The sequence below is a fragment of the Schistocerca nitens genome, chromosome 8 (genome assembly GCF_023898315.1).
Source record: "Schistocerca nitens isolate TAMUIC-IGC-003100 chromosome 8, iqSchNite1.1, whole genome shotgun sequence".
Classification (NCBI taxonomy): Eukaryota; Metazoa; Arthropoda; class Insecta; order Orthoptera; family Acrididae; genus Schistocerca; species Schistocerca nitens.
In genome coordinates, this window is record NC_064621.1 from 517,576,713 (window position 1) to 517,595,353 (window position 18,641).

The 18,641-nt window shown below is 43.4% G+C and overlaps 1 protein-coding gene across 4 annotated transcripts in view; it reads left to right on the top strand.

The window, feature by feature from the left end:
* Positions 1–18,641, top strand: part of LOC126199361 (transcriptional enhancer factor TEF-1) — an 835,913-nt gene that overhangs the window by 193,044 nt on the left and 624,228 nt on the right. For 3 of the 4 annotated variants that reach the window (XM_049936230.1, XM_049936227.1, XM_049936228.1), the window contains exon 1: positions 18,081–18,148. The exons of the other annotated variant lie outside the window; for it this stretch is intronic. In XM_049936230.1, the coding sequence (XP_049792187.1) occupies positions 18,109–18,148 (40 nt within the window). In that variant the 5' untranslated portion in view covers positions 18,081–18,108. Of the gene's footprint in view, positions 1–18,080; positions 18,149–18,641 lie in introns of those variants that run through there. 4 annotated transcript variants of the gene reach the window in all.

Genomic DNA, 18,641 nt, shown 5'->3' on the forward strand with positions numbered 1-18,641 from the left:
GAAAGACGTCACACTCTCATGTCCATCCAAGGTGAAAAAATACAAGGCAGGCTTGCGATTTTCAACATCATCGCCATCCTCATATGATGCAAATGAGGGTCTAGCACTCCTTTTCGACTTGAAATTGTCAAAAGAATCTTACCAGCATTTGAGAAATGGGGCTAAAGGAAAAGGCTTAAACACACTATATCCACCGTATTCAGCTGTTTTGGTAGCAAAAAAAGCTTGCTGCCCTCCAGACGTAACCCTCACTTTTACCGAATCAAAAGCTGAGGTACGGTTGCAAGCTTTGTTAGACCACACTGTTCAACGTGTTCTACTGCAGAAACGAGACGATATTTTACATATGAGTGATTCGGAAATGTCTAATATGGCCCTTATTTGTAAGTGGGGCTTTGACGGAACCTCCGGGCAAAGCATGTATAAAATGAAGTTTTCAGATTTGAGTATTTCAGATGCAACTTTATTTTTCACTTCGCTTGTTCCACTGAAACTTGCAGGTGTAAATGAAGAAACTAAAGAAGAAAAGATCTTATGGATTAATCCGAAGCCGTCTTCAGCCCTCTTTTGCAGACCACTGAAGTTAGAATTTACAAAGGAAACAGAGCAAACGTCTTTAAATGAGAAAGCGTATTACCACAAACAGATCGAACAACTCCAGTCATTCGAAACAGTTATTCATGGGAAAGACATTTCCATTAAATACAATTTAAGCATGACCATGGTAGATGGTAAAAGTGTGCAATGCTATCACCAACACGAAATCTGCGCAACGGTGCTCTCTCTGCAAGGCTACGTCTGCCCAATTTAATAACATTGACGATGTTTTGAAAAAACAAGTTACCGCCGATTATCTGCAGTACGGACTATCAACTCTTCACGCCTGGATTCGACGTTTTGAATGTTGTATTCATTTGGCATACCAAATGAAAACAAAAAAGTGGCAGGCACGTAAAGCAGAAGATAAAGAGGAAAAAGCAATACTGAAAGCCAACATTCAAAAACCTTTCAAAGAGCAGCTTGGAATTGTAATTGACATGCCGAAACAAGGGTTTGGCTGTACGAATGACGGAAACACCGCTCGACGTTTTTTTGAAAACACTCCAACATCAGCGCTGATAACTGGAGTTTCCGAAGAACTAATCCACCGTTTCCATATAATTTTGCAGACGATTTCGAGCGGACGTCAGATCGACGTTGAAAAGTTTCGAGCATACGCCTTAGCAGCGGCCAGGCACTACGTGAAAGAATACACCTGGTACAACATGCCAACAGCAGTCCATAGATTGTTGATTCACGGTCCAGACATTATTTCTTCGGCCATTTTACCCATCGGTCAACTATCGGAGGATGCTCAGGAATCAACCAATAAGTTGATAAAGCAATATCGCCTGAGTTTTTCTCGAAAGTTTTCAAGAGTTAAGACTATGGAAGACGTGTTCAGGAGATTGTTGTCAACGACAGACCCCTACGTTTCTTCCTTACGCAAATCTTCGCCGAAGAAACTGAAGAGTTTGTCGCCAGAAGCCGTTGCCCTCTTAGTTCCTGTGGCGGAAGACTATGAAGATTCAGATGCAGATGCAGATAATGAGGAAACTGTTTGAGGATGATGACGATTCAGTTGAAGCAGAAGATGAAAAAGAATAAGAAAATGAAAACTTGTAAATTAAGTTATAAAAAATTTACAAAATAAATAATTGTAATTAAAATGAAATAATTTTTTGTAATATTTTACACCATCTTGTAACCTATATTTGGTCCTTTCTTCGAGTTTTCCACTTTCTTGGTTTATTTTTTAAGCATTAACTACATGCTGACTTTTATATGAATAAAAATATATAAATATAAATAAATAAAAAGACATAGTTTTTACCGCCATCTTGGATCCACCATTTTTAAATTTTTTGAACTCTGTCATCATCAGTAACCTCGATAATTCCCTAAAAATTACTTTTATACGTAAAAAATGATAGTAGTGTACATAGAGCCTGCCATCTTGGGCCCGCCATTTTGTTTTTTTCACTTTTTGATATCATATTCTTAATCAGAAACTCCGTAAACCCTTACATACTAAGTTTGGTACAAATTGAACAACTACTTATATTTTGACCAGCTTTTTGGGATTCTGACCCACTGTGCGGCGTCAGCGCTGATGGCGTCTGCGTGGCTAGCGGGAGGCACGGCGACCAAGTTGAGAAACTGTGCGCCGGCTCGGCGGCCGGAACTGGTCGTGACTCACGGTACAGTTAGCAACGGGAGTACGGCTAGAGCTTCGCGCAGCGCTGCCCGCACGCCGCACGCCATTTGCATGGCAGCCAGCGCACACGTCCTCACTGGACGCGCCATCCAAAGACCACAGGCTTCCCACCAGAGTTACTAACTCGAAATCTGCTCATTCGGAGGTAATTCGCTTCCTTGCCGAGGTCGCTGAAGCCGTCGTCACATGGGGCCGTGACATCCAACCTACAACGCGCTGCCTGTACTCCGCGGTGCTGCCGAACGCTCAGAAACGGCCCGGCTTGTGCATACTACGTGTGCCGTAACGTAGTGTACGGATCGCAGCGCTCTCCAGGAGCAGTCGTCGGCTGTATCTGGCTCGCAAGTCACACAGTTTGTTTACGAAATGGATGGGCATTGTCTGACTGTTTATGTGGTGCCAAGGCGTAATGTTGCTTGGGCGTACTCTCATTCACATTTTTGAACGTGTCACACTCACCGGTCAGCGTTACTGTGACACTGTACTTCATTTCCATGTGTCTTTTCAGGCGTGCACGCGGCCCTGACGTTATTTTTCCACAGTTCTGCCCAGTGCTACCGCGCACGTACCACGTGACGGAAGGTTATCGCACCACCTGTTACCCACATTTTACCGCTTTTGTGACGCCTCCTCGATGGAAGTAACAACTGCGACGTCCAGCGCTGAAACCACGCGGTTTTCTTACCTGTGGTTGAAGAAATCGTTTGAGACACACCACCACTCAGAACTGACACGAAAAGACAATCTGTGGCATACAGGGCTTCAGTGAAACGGGTCTTTCCCTTGAGTCGTTGATCCTGATACAGTTTGCTGTCGAAAACTACAGTTTACAGTGCGATGAGCAACAGGACGACGTTCTTGACAATCTTTGACACTGCTAATACGCCGCAGACGCTTCAACCCTTTCCTGAGGAGTTCGTGGGCTAGCAGCCCTACTGAACGTGATCGCCACCTATTTGAGTAAAGCGCGACTACTGTTTTTGCTCTGGTCCACAGGAGGGAATCACTAGGGACCGTTCAAAACCATTCGACAAAAATTGAACGCAATCCGAAGCAGCGGAAGGTGCTTATACTTTTTCTGCCCTACTGTTTTGCTTTTTCCTTTTTCCTGTGGCGTTATCGCGGAGGGATGCGACATTGATTTGTGAATAAAACGGCAAAAGGTCCCTTAAGACCCCCAGTTCGGTAATAATGTCAGTACAAAATTCTTAAGGCTTTCGTGGCCACTTGTTGACAAACTGCCTGTTGGCTTCTGTGTCGGTTTCTTCGGCCGACGTTCATTTTCCCGCAAGATATCAAAAAGCTCTTCCATGCATGTCTCACCCCGAGCTATTTCACGTGGAATGGCGACTTTTACGAACAGCTGGAAGACGTCGCCATGGGTAGTCCTCTTAGTCCAGTGATGGCCAACTTCTTCATGGAACAGTTCGAAGCACAGGCACTGGACTTCGCGACTTGCAAACCTAAGGTGTGGTACAGATACGTCGATGATAATTTCGTGGTGTGGAGCCATGGTGAAGAACAGCTAGATGACTTCCTAAGACACTTAAACAGCCTCCATACCAACACAACACTTACCATGGAAGCAGAAAAGGACAATAAACTGCCATTTCTAGATGTGCTGGTCACAAGGGACGGCGAAAACCTGGGACACAGCGTGTATCGAAAACCGACACTCACGGACCGATACCTGCACAAACTATCAAACCACCGCCCGAGCCAGAAAAGAGGCATGATTAATAAGGCATGATTAATATGCTCGTAACTAGAGCAGGACGAATATGTGAGCCGCAAAACCTCAAACGAGAAATGCAACACCGGAAACTGTTCTGAGGAGCAATGGGTACTCCACAAATTACATTAGAAGTGTAACAGAGCCAAACACTCGGCGAAGTAAGGAACCAGAAAAAGAAATGTCGGGTACGGCCTTTCTGCCATACATTTCCAGAGTGACGGACAGAATCGGCCGTATATTGCGCAAACATGGCGTAAAGACGATTTTCAAACCGACAAGGAAGATCAAAGAGTCTCTTAGATCGACGAAGGAGAAAAGAGACCCACTTGCAATGTCGGGAATATACCGTATACCATGCACATGCGGAAAAGTTTGTCGGAATGACTGGACGATCCATTAACACCAGGATCAAAGAGCATAAGCGACATTGCAGGTTGGGGCAGGTGGAGAAATCGGCCGTGGCAGAGCACGCACTGAATGAGACCGACCACGTAATAAAATTCGCCGACACGGAAGTTTTGGCTGTAGAGAAGCACATCACACGCGCTTGTTCAGAGAAGCTGTAGAAATACAAAAACACGCGAACAGTTTGAACAAGAAAGAGGAAAGCCTTAAGGTAAACGGATCCTGGCTTCCCATACTGCAGCGAACGACCGTCGCAGGTAGCAAGAGGATAACCGCACCGGGAATGACCGCGGAGAAGCTCTCGGACGTTGGCGGGTAGCATTCATTTCACGCTAGGTGAGGAGAGCCCTACGTCAGCGTGACGTAGGCACGCGTCATCATGAGTTTCACGAGTTGTCCTATCGACTGTTTTGTGCATTCTGTATACATCGACTGTTTTGTGCGTCTTGAATCTGCACTGTTCATTGTTCTTAGTTGATTTACAACATGAAGGCAAGATTAAATGGAAATAGATGGTTTAATATTTCCAGCAACATTTGGAATTACTTCGAACTTCAGTTTCTCAGTTTAAAGTTTCTGTCCACATGAATTACGTATAATTCATTGGCTTTTATAAAAATACGAAACACTTTAATTTATCCCTATTTCACGTTTTTATCCACATGATTTATGCACGATTAATCGGACTAAAAAATGCCTAGACACTTTCGTTATGGTGATGATTCCTTCATTCAGATATTCTTTATGTTCATGAAACACACAATAACATCCCACATTCTTTGGATTGCAGCTTAATAATTAATTATTTCATGTTTCTATCCACAGGATTTAGACACGATTCATCGGATTTTTTTTTTTTTTAATGGGGTAGCATTCATTTCAGGCTAGAAAATTAACAATACACTTTCGTTATTGTTATGATTCCTTCATTCATATATTCGTTATGTTCATGAAACACACAATAAAGCCCACATTCTTTGGATTGCAGCTTAATAATTAATTATTTCACGATTTATGCACGATTCATCGGATTAAAAAAAATTTGACCAAAGCTTTTTTTTTACTTTCGTTGTGGTTCCTTCGTTCAGACATTCATTATGTTCCTGAAATACATAATACCATCCCAAATTGTTGGGATTACAGCTAATAATTAATTCAACTGGGATGAGCGTAACAGATAACTACTGTCACTTCGTTTGTACATATGTATTTACATTTAGCTTTGACGTTATCGGTACAACCGCAAAGATAGATATACGCACCCATGTAGTCGATTTAGGTTATTTACGTCACCATGACGTAGTGTTACGTCACCATGACGTAGGGTTCTCCTCACCTAGCGTGAGATGAATGCTACCCGATGTTGGCGCGCCAGGTACATAATAGTCTGCGGCCGCGAGCTCGGCTCCAGTTCACCACCGGCGATGGAGGGTGAAGCTTTGACAATGCCAGCCACTCGTGCTGGCGAAAACGTCAGTAAAATCATTAGATGAACGCCGTCGAAGAACCCGAGACAGAAGCTAACAGGCATTTGTCAATAATGTCAATCCCACCCGCCCACATTTCTTGAGAATTTCAAAGATGTACCTGCACAGAGAAGACCTGTGCTGGCTGCTAGTAGGCACTCCAGAACAGAGAGGTGTCAAGTGGTTGCCTACCTGCAGGCGCGTAGGACTTTCCTCACGGGTTTTCTCTGTACGGATACATTTTTAAAGTGCTCAGCAAACGTGGATCCATGGTACTGAGGGTATTGCCGAACTGGGAGGTCTTAGAGGGACCCTTTTGCCGTTTTATTCACACGTGCGTCAATGACGCGCCCCCACGCCACAGGAGAGCTCAAAAACCATCGCGTTCAAATTTCGGCGAATGGTTTTGAACGATCCCTTATGGTTCCACATTGTACACCAGAGCAAAAATTGCGGTCGCCCTGCACTCCAAAGGAGTCGATCACGTTCAATGAAGTTGCTGACCCACGATGTCTGTAGAGAGGTGTTGAAGCGTCTGTAGGATGTCAGCACTCAAAAATTGTCGAGAACCTCGTCCTGTTGCTCACTGCACTGTGAACTGTTTTTTTTCGACCGCATATTGTATGGGAATCAACGCCTCAAGTGAAGGAGTGATTTCATTACGCACTTCATGCCACCCACTCAGTCTTTCTCGTGACGATTCTGATGGATGGTGTGTCTGAACTATTTTCCTCTTTCATTAGAAAATCGTGCGATTTCAACACTGGGAATCGCAGTTCTGAGTTCCATCGTAGAGGCTTCAAAAGAAGGGATGAAATGACGGTAAAACGGCTGCGACTACCTTCCCATTGAGTGAAACATGCACGTTGGCGTAGGGCAGAGTTGTGGTGAAATGTGCATTAACCCATTTTAACCTCACATGAACTCCTGAGCCCTGGCCTTTTCTTCGGCACATGTCGACATCTTGATGTTTGAAGCGTCGCCGAGCGCGAGGGTGACGTCACAGGGCCCCACGCTTTTGTATCATTACAGCGGAAGGTTACAGCACCTTTGAACCAAGTTTCAAACTTCTGCGTCCTAATGAGAGATCATTACGGGGTTTTCGAAAAAGTGGTCCTTTAGTTTTGTTGCGCAATGTAGATACAGATGAAGAGAGCGTTTTGTTCTTCCATTGACATCTTGAGAAAATGATGGCTGTGATTTGAGTCCAGCTCCTACAATATTCCACTCCTGTGTTCCGCCGGAAGTGTTATGCGTTTTGTGGGAGGGTGAATCCAGTCGCATAACAACAGATGTTGATGCATGCAGAGCGCAATGTTGACTTCAGTGTCACATTTAACGTGATCAGAGCACAGTAACTGTCTTGAAAGCCGCCAGTGGGTGGTACTCGCCCGCGGCTAGCCAAAACTAGCGCCGCAGTGGGCTATTACTCTGGGGAGGTGAGTCAGGCGGGCAGACAGCATTGTACGACGGCTGATTTACGGCGGCGCGTGGGCGCGTCTGGCGCCACGGCCTCCCCGCCTACGCCTCTTGGCACCGGCCCACGCCTCGCCAGCTTTCAGCAGGTACGCTCACCCTCTAAATCTCCCCAACTTGGCCACGGCCACCACCTGCACGTTTCTACGAAGTGGCGCTTGTACAGTGTTTCTACTTTCTCACTACTGATTTTCTTCCTTACCGTCTCAATGTACTCACCTTAATAGTTCGTAAATATTGGGTTGGTGCATAAGTTCGTTGCATTTTTCCATAAGTTTAGTAAACAAAACAGATACACATAAGAAACTTCAGTTAATAATATGTTCTCCTTCACTATTACAACTGTCTGCCAACGCTGGGGTAACTTTTGGGTTCCTTGACTTTGAAAATCACGTGGTTTTGAGGCGAGGAACTCGTCGAGCCGTGTTGGGAGAGCATTTTCAAGCGGAAAGTAAGTTCCTTGGAGGATATTCAATACAGAGCAGAAAAGGTGAAAATCTGAGGCTGGGAGATCAGATGAATAAGCTGGGTGCGGAATGACTTCTCATCTCCTGTACAGCGTTTTTTGTCACTCTAGCAGAATATGGACGGGCGTTTCGTTGACTGGCAGTCTTCTTGGTCTTTGTTCTTGGACTGAGTCCACAAGACGTCTCAGTTGTTGACAATAATTTTCAGCAGTGGTTAACCACCTCGGTGAAGCAATTTGTAGTATATCATATCGTAGCTGTTCCATCAGAGTCATAACATTATTTTTTGTGGACGTGCGTAGATGTTTGTTTGGGAAGTTAGTTTTGTGAGGGCACAGCCATTCCTTTCCTTTCCCTTTCTTATGCTAGCATAAAGACACCATCTCTCGTCATCAGTAACGATACAGGGTAGGAATGGTCGGTATTATTCACCAGCCAATTGATGACGAGCAATCATGGATGTCACCCGCTGATTTTTGCAGTACCCATTGACCTGATTTTTGAACCTTCCCTGTTGTATGCAAATGTCGCACGATCGTGTACTCGAGTACTCACGTGGATTTTTGTGGATTAATGCGTTTAAACTATCTTTGTCAAACTCCGAAGGTCTTCCTGAACGTGGAGACACACTAATCTCAAAACGATCCTCCTTAAAAAAGAGAGAACCATTTTCTTGCTTTTTCTCCATCCAGTAGCATTATCCCATACAGAGCGCAAATGTTTGTGGCTGTCTCCCCTGCTGTCAGCCCCCAATATTGACTCCAAACAGAAAAATATATCGGAAATGTTCCGATTTCTGCACTTGGCACTGTCTCCAAATGACGAAATGTAAACACAAACAGGAAAAGTAAACTACACATAATAGAAGACAATCGATAAATAAACACACAGTAACCGGAATACCAACGTGCAAAGCAAAAATGCTACACACTTATTGCACCAACCTAAGAGTTACCATTTTTGACATTTTAATGGGACAACCATTCGAAAACTAAGCGTTGCTCAGAGAGCAGTGGAGAGATATTTGCAGGAAAACAGCCTACGGTGAAAAATGGGAAAACAAACAAGTGGTGAATGATTGGAATATAGGACGTAAGTACGACTGTCTTAACATTGAAATGGATTTTAGAGGGTCGTGTAACCAAGCGAATGAAAGGGAGACAGACCAAGGCGGCTTCTTGCTGGATTCCCAGAGGTAATAAAAGGACTGAGAGGACGATGTAATGCAGTATTTCCCAAGCCGGGGGTAATTACCACCTGAGGGGTAAAATGAAATTTTCTGAGGGTTAAAAACAAAAGGATTCAATTGTGTTTCGGATACGAAACTAAATTACTTTTAAAAGATCATTTCTATTATCACTATTACGTAACTGTGTAACACTGATTACATAAATTACCGGTAATTAAATTTTCTTTGAAATACAACCCTCAACGCGTGACACGATATAGTCGAGGCCATACATTATTATTATTATTAGTAGTAGTAGTAGTAGTAGTACTAGTGGTGGTGGTGGTGGTGGTGGTGGTGGTGGTGGTGGTCAGACACAAAGCATTGGCAGGCTGAAGTCTTGCAATTGCCGTCAGTTCAGCACTAAGGATTGCAACAATCCAGTGATTTACGAAGATGTAAATATAATGCACAAATTTCAACTTGTTTGATTTTACAATAAATAGGGATGCAGGGTGTGGGTGAAGGAAGTACGCTAAGGAGAGGAGTGGTGCAGAGGAGGAAGCGTGCTTTGTAAGAAGTATGTTCGCAGTTAACTCGCAGGACTCTGATCTTCCATTTGTATATTTGTTTTGAGCACATCGTGCGAAAGGACTCGCTGCCCTGCCACTAGAGAGGAGTGGCAAAGCAGTTATGGCACTCAACGTGGGTCCTACTCCCACTTCCCATGAACATAAATTTGACAAGTATCAAATGAAAATGTTAGTTGCAAACAAAGAAAACAACAGAACAACCGAATATCACTAGACACAGTATCAGGGCATATACAAATGAAATACTTTAACATTTCGGATACACAGAAGCGAGAAGATACTACTGGCACACTGCGTATGACACTCGAAAGCTACTAAAACACAAGACATAAAAAAATCACTGTCACACTGCATAAGAGACATGAAATGTACTGACATTTGAGAGACAAAAAGTAAGAAAAATGTTCTTGCATGCAATATGACAGTTAAGAATTAAGACTGCATCAGTCAGTCAATCCACACGAAAATATTTACAGCGTCCCAAGCTGACATTGTGTGTTATGTCTTGTTGCTGTAAATGGTATAAACAGTAATTTGGCGATAGGCTATCGTCGTGTACCGTCACACAAATCAGAGGGAACTCATCACTGATTCACTACCTAGGTAGGGTCACAGTTTTGTTATAGGCCTCTTAATTTGTCGATAGTTAGTTATCACCATAACTGCACACACACACACACACACACACACACACACACACACACACACGACCGGTAAACAGCTACTCGACGACACTTAGCCTCCACACCAATGTAGGCAAGTTATCCTTCTTTACCGTACTTCTTCCGATGTCCATTTGTTGCGTTCCCATGAGCTAATGTAGATACTCAGTGGACCATCTCTTCCAAAAGGAGTGATGCAGCTTTTGTACCTGTGCAACCTATTGGCGGGAATCTCAAGCATAGAGGGTTCAGGATAGGCACAAAGAGGGTTTTCCCTTAAATTTGAGATGTTCCATAGTCGTCCAGAGGATTGTCTTGATTCACCAAACTGGCACAGAGGTCTCAGGTTTCCACAACGAGCTGTATGTCTCTGAATATGTGCCTCACACGATTTATTTTGTTTGCACACAGCCTTTCGTGGAGTTGGAGGGATTCTACCGGACAAAAATGCAGTCAAATTTTGGGCTAATCAGTGTGAAATGATTTGACACTAGTCTCCCCATACTTACGATATAGAAGGAAATATCTGACGTTAGAATCATATCAGTTATGGCAGGCTTACAGAATTCCGGATCTGCAAGAGACAGACCAAACCGAATGTTCCGACCTGTTGCGTCTATGTACTTCGGTAACTCACTTTTAGCACCGTCCACAACAGCATAAGTGGTTATAATGCGAGAATCATTAAGCTTGGAAGACACCTCGACCCTACAAGTTTGTGACAGAAGGGGCAAAGCTACACTGGGAATGACTGTTTTCTTATTTTGTTTGTTTCTGTGCCATGACCTTGGGTATAAAGCATCGTCGGCTCGCTCTGTCTAGGAGTTCCCTTCTGGAGTCATCAGTCTGACTACACCTTGCGTCAGCTGATTTGTGGAGCAATGTTTTGTGCCTTCCATTACAGATCATGCAAGCAGGAGCCTTTCCCTTAACACCTATGGCTTGAAATCCCTTGCATTTGGCGAGAGAGTGATGTAGGTTACAAAATTTTCAATTTTCTTTTCTATCAGTGTAAGCCAGGTGCGCCTGTCTCACACGCTTCATTTAACTTACGGCACTATAAATGCCTTGCATATCATCTTAAGTGCTGTTCCTGAACTGTACCAATCCGAGAGCTTGATATTTTGTTCCCAAACAATTCATAAGATGATTCAGAGTGGTGAATGTAGTGTCGGCAGACTTGCCAACGCTACGCACACTAATTGAAAGAGGCGGCCAAGATGCACGCGCTAACTCACGAAGGATGGAGTGAGGTCTGAAACAGGAGACTTAATGAATGTGATAAAGAAAATACGTATCTTTGGAATATACTTAACTTTTAATACATCCTTGTATACATCGTTCTTGATGAGACATCTGGAGATTGTGGCGATACAAGTGACTCTTTATATACAAGCTATTTAAGGCTAATGGCGCCTTGCTAAGTCGTAGCCATTAACTTAGCTGAAGGCTATTCTAACTGTGTCTCGGCAAATGAGAGAAATGGCTTCGTCCATATAGTCGCTAGCAACGTCGTCGTACAACTGGGGCGAGTTCTCGTACGTCTCTCGAGACCTGCCGTGTGGTGGCGCTCGGTCTGCGATCACACAGTGGCGACACGCGGGTCCGACATGTACTAATGGACCGCGGCCGATTTAAGCTACCACCTAGCAAGTGTGGTGTCAGGCAGTGACACCACAGTGAATGTGGACCCACACCTTTTAGCTCCCACTCAAACCAGCCAGAATTGCTTCAAAAAGAATGACTTCGTGGAGTAGGACTTCAGGGTTAAGGCTTAAGGCCTTCAGATGGCTACACACACGATTAATTAATTGAGTGTAATCGGTGGCTGTGCCAAGGCCGACTGCAGGTAAAGCCAGCAAAGCCTCTGCATGTCTGGCTGCAGCTATTTTTAGATTGTCATATCTCTACATAATAAGTCTCCAAGCAATCCGGGAAGAGATGGGCAACATATTACTACCGCCCACATATATCTCGCGTAATGATCACAACGAAAAGATCCGAGAAATTAGAGCAAATACGGAGACTTACAAGCAGTCGTTCTTCCCACGCACAATTCGTGAATGGAACAGGGAAGGGGGGATCAGATAGTGGTACAATAAGTACCCTCCGCCACACACCGTAAGGTGGCTCGCGGAGTATAGATGTAGATGTAGATGTAGAGTTCCAGATGTGACAAGCACATGTTTCAGTAGATCCCTTGCTTCGCCTCGCGAAGTTCAATTGAGGTAATTAAAGTTTTGTATGTCTTCAGTTGATTTGTTATTCATAATGAAACTCAAAAAGGCATCTCTGTAGGGCGACCACTTAAGAAATAAGGTAAGTTGGTAGAAGGTACTGACGGACTCGAGTCTATAGGCTGTGGTAGCTGAACGTGCCTCTTCATCGCAGGAATCCTCTAATTCCAATCTTCCCTTACAGTGATACGATGATTAGTCTTCAGTTTCCAGCCGACCTTGAGATAACTTAAAATCAATCTGAATTCGCGTCAGTTTATTTAACGCATTTCAATACTGACACTGTCTTTAGCCTGCAAAAAAAAAAAAAACTGTCTAAGCGTGCGAGAGCGGCCTTTGCAAGCCTTCTCTGTTGACTAATCTTGTTCTCTCAGAGGAACCCATTTCGGGAATAGGCAGATGGCAACAGGAGCCAACAGACGCACTTACCAGGTTGCAGTCGGCGCGAACTGGAACAGCAAAGACGCCTCAGACACTAGCAGCTGGCGTGGCCGGGGCTGCAGTCTCCAGTGGCAAATAGTTTAGGCGGGAATGGATGAAGTCGCAGAAGATTCTCTCTCGTGTCTATAGAACCATGCCTTCACTTACTTGTTATTTGAACCTTACTGTAAACAGGATAAAACTATGATACTCGAAATATGTATTCACTAAACAGTTAAAATTGTTGGTTTTGCTAACGTTTCTAGGCTCTCCTTGTAGAACCAGCCAGTAGCTTTTAGCAACTGCTCACCACGCAGATGTTCTCTCCTTTTCATGGATCACGACCCAAAAAATTTTCCAGCTTATTCTGTCATTATTTTATTTAGAACAAGAATGCTTGTGGAGTGTGAAATGTCCCATTAGATGCTCCATGCAAATTTCTTAAGAGTAATTAAATTTGGTACCCATTTCCTTTTCATTTTTAATCAGCGTCGAGTATAAGCTTTGCTGCAAGATGAATTGCTTGATTCGCTCTTCGGTCTCCGAATCATATTTCAATGGACAACCCGCCGCAGTCGACACTTGACCACCTAATAAACCGTGTGTGAACGCATGTTCACGTACGTTTCGTTTAGTGGGGCCAATATATCATTTACTGACCCAGTGTAACCTAATATTTAGTCTAAATGGACCGCATTTTTATATTTGACGACGTATATAATTTCTCATTTCTGTCTGTTAGGCTTAGATTAATTAATCTATGCACCGTGAAAAATTTTGTGTGTGTCTCACAAATATTTAACTGATGATACGTCTTCACAAACCAGTCACCTGCGAAGAGTCATAAATTATATTTAACTATATCGAAATCTCACGCTGGCTGCAGACTTGCAGGTTAAACTTCGTGTATTCCCCCAGCAGGATATAAACTCGTGATCATACAGTTATTTCTTTATCATAACCTCTGCGACTCATTGGTTGTGGATTGCGTATGCAGCGCCTAGTAAAAATAACATTATTCCTTTCTGAAGATGCTCACACAGTTGACTACAAGCTTGACGCTTGTCCTAGCATTTTGCGCAAACTTTCATCAATCGACTTCGATCCACACAACTCAAACTTGCGTGTTCAATCTGACCTACAGTTCTTTGACTTCAGTCACGTGTGCACTTAGAAAAAAAGGGGGGAGGGGGCGAAAGAGGAAACATGATATTTGATCTTAAGAGTGGCTAACGAAACGAATAACGAACGCCCGCGTTACTTTAGTGAATTGAAGATAAATCCACGAGAGTAGTATATGTCACTCATAACTGAAGAAGGTAAACACAAAACTTAACGAAACAATGCGCTGCATTACTGGTTCCATCAAATCAACCCCATGCCACTGGTTACCTGTACTGAGTCACATCCCTCCACCTCACTTAAGGCGGAAACAAGCTCTACTGAGGGAGGCCAAGAAAATCTCTGAATCACCTTCTCTACCACTTCTCCAGGAATTCTGTCATCCGCCACAGCAACGATTGCGATCAAGAAGACCAGCTAGTGTTACAGCAGGACAACTCATCGTGGATGGTTTTGATCTAAATGGAAGCTGGAAGCATGCATGGTCAACAAAAACATTGGGAACAAGAGCCCATCACTTTGGCGCCGCCTCAATAGGTTAAGGACTGGACATGGTTGTTGTAGCTACTTCAGGTACCAATGGGGCTGGATCAGTTCACCAATGTATGAATGTAATCAAGAAGAGCAGACAATTGAACATTTAGTCCAACGCTGTCCACTTCATTCATACCCTGGAATTCCCGATGACTTGTTTACTCACACCCAGCTTAATTAACTGATTGAAAAACACGGACTTTAAGGTTTAATCTTGTCTCGTATCATATGTATATTGTATAAAATCATTTGCCTTATACCAACTGTATATTGTATAAAATCACCATACGATTAAATAAATAAACTCATAACTCCTTGCTACACTGAAAGGCGAGATATAGCTATGAGAGAAGCTGTAATAGAAGAATAAAAATTGGCAGCAATATTGTGATTTTTCGCCACAGAATGGAACTAAAATGGCGTCACGTGCTTCCAACTCTTCTCCATTGTTTCACCTTTCTATTACAATTTGTTTTGAGGCTTTGATTTTCTGATAGATTTAGACTTCTTAGAGACGCCATCTTTTTTATTGTCAGCTGATGGGTATTGGGCAGCAGCATATCATATCTGCATCACACTTAAGTCTATCATAATCCTCCTTTCATTTTTGCACCATAAACAGCTGTAGCACGTGATTGCATATAATCGTCGAGTGGATTACGACTGGTATAAGATCCCTTGGCGTGCTGCCACTACGAAAATAACTTTGCATGTACAAGCATGGGCAAATTTGGTACACACGCTAAAGCATAGGCGCTTGTGCAAGCTTGAATAATAGAAAATCGTTCAAGCCTTAAGCAGAGCCTCTTGAATGGTTAAAACGCATGCGTAAACAAGCGGTCAAGTACGCTTGGACATTCATATGTGTCAAGCCTGCAATAAAGTTTGTGGGCACCTTACGTCGAAAAACAGAAGCCTAAAGTAGATTGACGAATAAGATAGGAACATAGCCACTTGCTGAACATCGGCTCCTGCTATGAAGCTCTCAGCGTACCAGAATGTCTTTCCGCACAATCCGATAGGCGCCCTCTGTGCCCCCGAAGAAGTGAAGGCACGCATCTCGTCCCCCTCTGCCTTTGCCATAAATTTCGTTACTGGCGGTAGCGTGCGCATCCGCGCCGTTAAGGAGACGGCCTTATATAATTACACTTCTTACGAACACTCGACATCAAAGCGCCTCCGCCCGATCGTGCCGACCGGCGGAGGGATTTCGGGCTGCAGAGCTCTCTTCTTAATCAAATTTACTTAAGGCGGGCCGAAGACGCCGTAAAAAGCCGAAGCCGGCCGGCGCAGCGCTTTTGTTTCCGCCGGCAGCGCTGCTCGGCGACCCCTCCCTCACCACCCCGCGCCGCGACCACCCGTCCCGAATAATTAAAACATCAGCCGGTGACGGTAACGCTTGCTTTTTGCGCACTTTTTTCTCGTTATTTTTTGCAGTTACTCAATTTTAATAACGCGTCGAAATATACACAGCTTTGCCGTTCAAATATTTGCATATTTTGCATTCGGCTCCCTTTTACTCGCTGTTCGTGTTTTGTTGTGACGATTAATTACAAATATATTACCGTTTATAAAAGTCTCTCTCCTGCTCCCGTTTAAAATATCCATCACCTTCCCTTTCGCGTACGATTTTGCGGAAATTTGTGTTTGCTCTCATGAGACCTGCGACAATTTTTCAAACTTTTGTAGACTTGGGCTGCTGGCATTCATTGAGAGAGTCCTCAGGAAATTTCGTCCATCAACAAAGGAAGTTGCGTACAAAACACTCATTCGACCAAAACGTGAATGTTGCTCCTCAGTGTGTGCTCTGTGCCAGATCGGACTGATACAGGAAACAGAGAAAATCCAAAGAAGAGCTGCGCATTACGTTATAGGTTCATTTAGTAACCACGAAAGCATTACAGAGATGATCAACCAACTGCAGTGGCAGACGCTGCAAGAGAGGCAATCTGCATCACGGTGTGGATTATTGTTACAGTTTCGAGAGCGTATGTTCCTAGATCGGCAAACAAATATATTGCTTCTCCCAGCGTACGTCTCGCGGAAAGACCATGAAGATAACGTTAGAGATTCGAATTCACATGGAGGCTTACCGACAATCGTCGTCCCGGGAACTACTCGCGACTGGAACAAGAGAGGGGAAAATGACAGTGGTACACAAATTACTCTCCGCCACGCACCGTAAGGTACCTTACAGACTATAGCTGTAGACGTATCAACATAGCTGCTTGAGGATATTCGTGCTTAACATACTTACGAAAACCACATCTATATGGACACACTACAGTATCCCCTACAAATCTTCACGTTGTGATATGGTTTTGTGTAAGTGGTGCGCATTGTCTTCCATATACTTATCACCTTGCGAACGGATCCCGAGTTTACTCGTGTTTCGCGCGCCATCCGCTACGGACGTTCCTCGAAATATCTCGCGTTTCTTACGTGTTCTCTATAGATGTCATCTGCTGTGACATATTTTAACTACTTCGTCTGTTTAGGTCTTTACACCAGTAGCCAATGTATCAAACTTGATTGTCCTGTTTCGCTTACTTCGCATTTTGATTGTATTTTTTATATTAAATAGTACTATTTTCGTCTTGACGGTGCTCCTGCTTTTAGAGATGGCCCTATTCAGAAAACAGAAGGAAGTGAACGAATTTGAAATAATTCAGAAGGTTTTTGGCGATGATTATGTAGATGTTCCTAGAAAACGAAGAGCCGGGTGTCTGTTGAATGACTGGCGAGGATTCGAGTGACAGTGATAAGATTAGACCTGTAGAGATGCGCAAGGTGCCAGTGTTTTAAAGTGATTCCGACAGTGATGATGGTGAGTCTGTTTTTGGGACTGATTCGTCTTGTCTTAACATTTAGGTACGGATTTACTGATTACGATAAGTTTCGGTAACTCTATCATTTTACGGGCAACTTAATATAGTCCTATTGGTCTGCTAAGCGTGCCACTGTCATCACATACTGTGAAGCATTAAGCTTTGTGCAAAACTTTTATAAATGTACATTTAAAATTGGCATAATCCAATAATACTATGTCTCTGGTAAATTTTACAGTAAGGATAGGCATCATCAGTCTGGTTGTTCCAGAAAGGTTCATCCAGTTTCACAAGAGTGTATTTCATACAATATTGAAGGTATAAACTTTGGGTGAATTTAAATTTGCGAGTAGGACTACAAAGTCTTTATTTTCAGAAGAACAAGCCAATTTCACAAGGGAATATCGATTACATCAGTGCTCATATAGCCTTGACATACTTTTTACAATTCCGTTGAGGCTCAAAGTTTCTTTTGTCTTTCACGAATGATCGATGTGTCCTCCACGGGACTTATAAATGCTATAAGAAACTGGTAACTGATGGTAATAACCAGTCTGCAACCTTGTTATATTTTAGAACAAAAATAATTAAAATGTTTCTTAACAACACATTTTGATCTGTTTTTAACATTGTAAATTATAGTGTACTGTGACCTTTTTTAAGTTGTGTTCAATTTCATGTATGTGATTGGGTTATTTGTTTTGTTTCAGGTGAGTAGTCGATGACCACGTGAGAAATATGCACATTGCGCAGTGGCTGCCTGCGATAAGTGAAAAAGGTAACTGTCTGTCATACGTGAAAAAAATACTTCTTCCATTTACACAGTATTTCACCCAGCCTTCCTTATTATCATTACGTCGACAGGTCTAATCGACCAATAAGTCTGTTGATATGGAACGTATGTTACGTGCTGCAAGGAATTAGAGTCGTGTAAGCCAACCGGTCAGAATAATAGTCATCCGCTGAAAATTGCACATTGTTCACTTTGGAACGCTGTGGATGATACAGAATTGGCAGTCATGTGACCCTCCATCCATGACATTAGTTATGACAGTGAAGTGTTGTGTTTGTATCAGTCGGGTGAACGGTATTAGCGCAGGAGGGGGGTCGGCACGAAGTCATGACAGAATGGAGTGTTGTGTTACGGGCGTGCTCATGACCGCGCCGCGAACGAAGCTGATGTATGAACGACAATTGTCCATTTTGTGTACAAGGAACGGTGTACCATTCGCAACTATGAAAAACGGCATAAAAGCTCTGGCCACGAACAG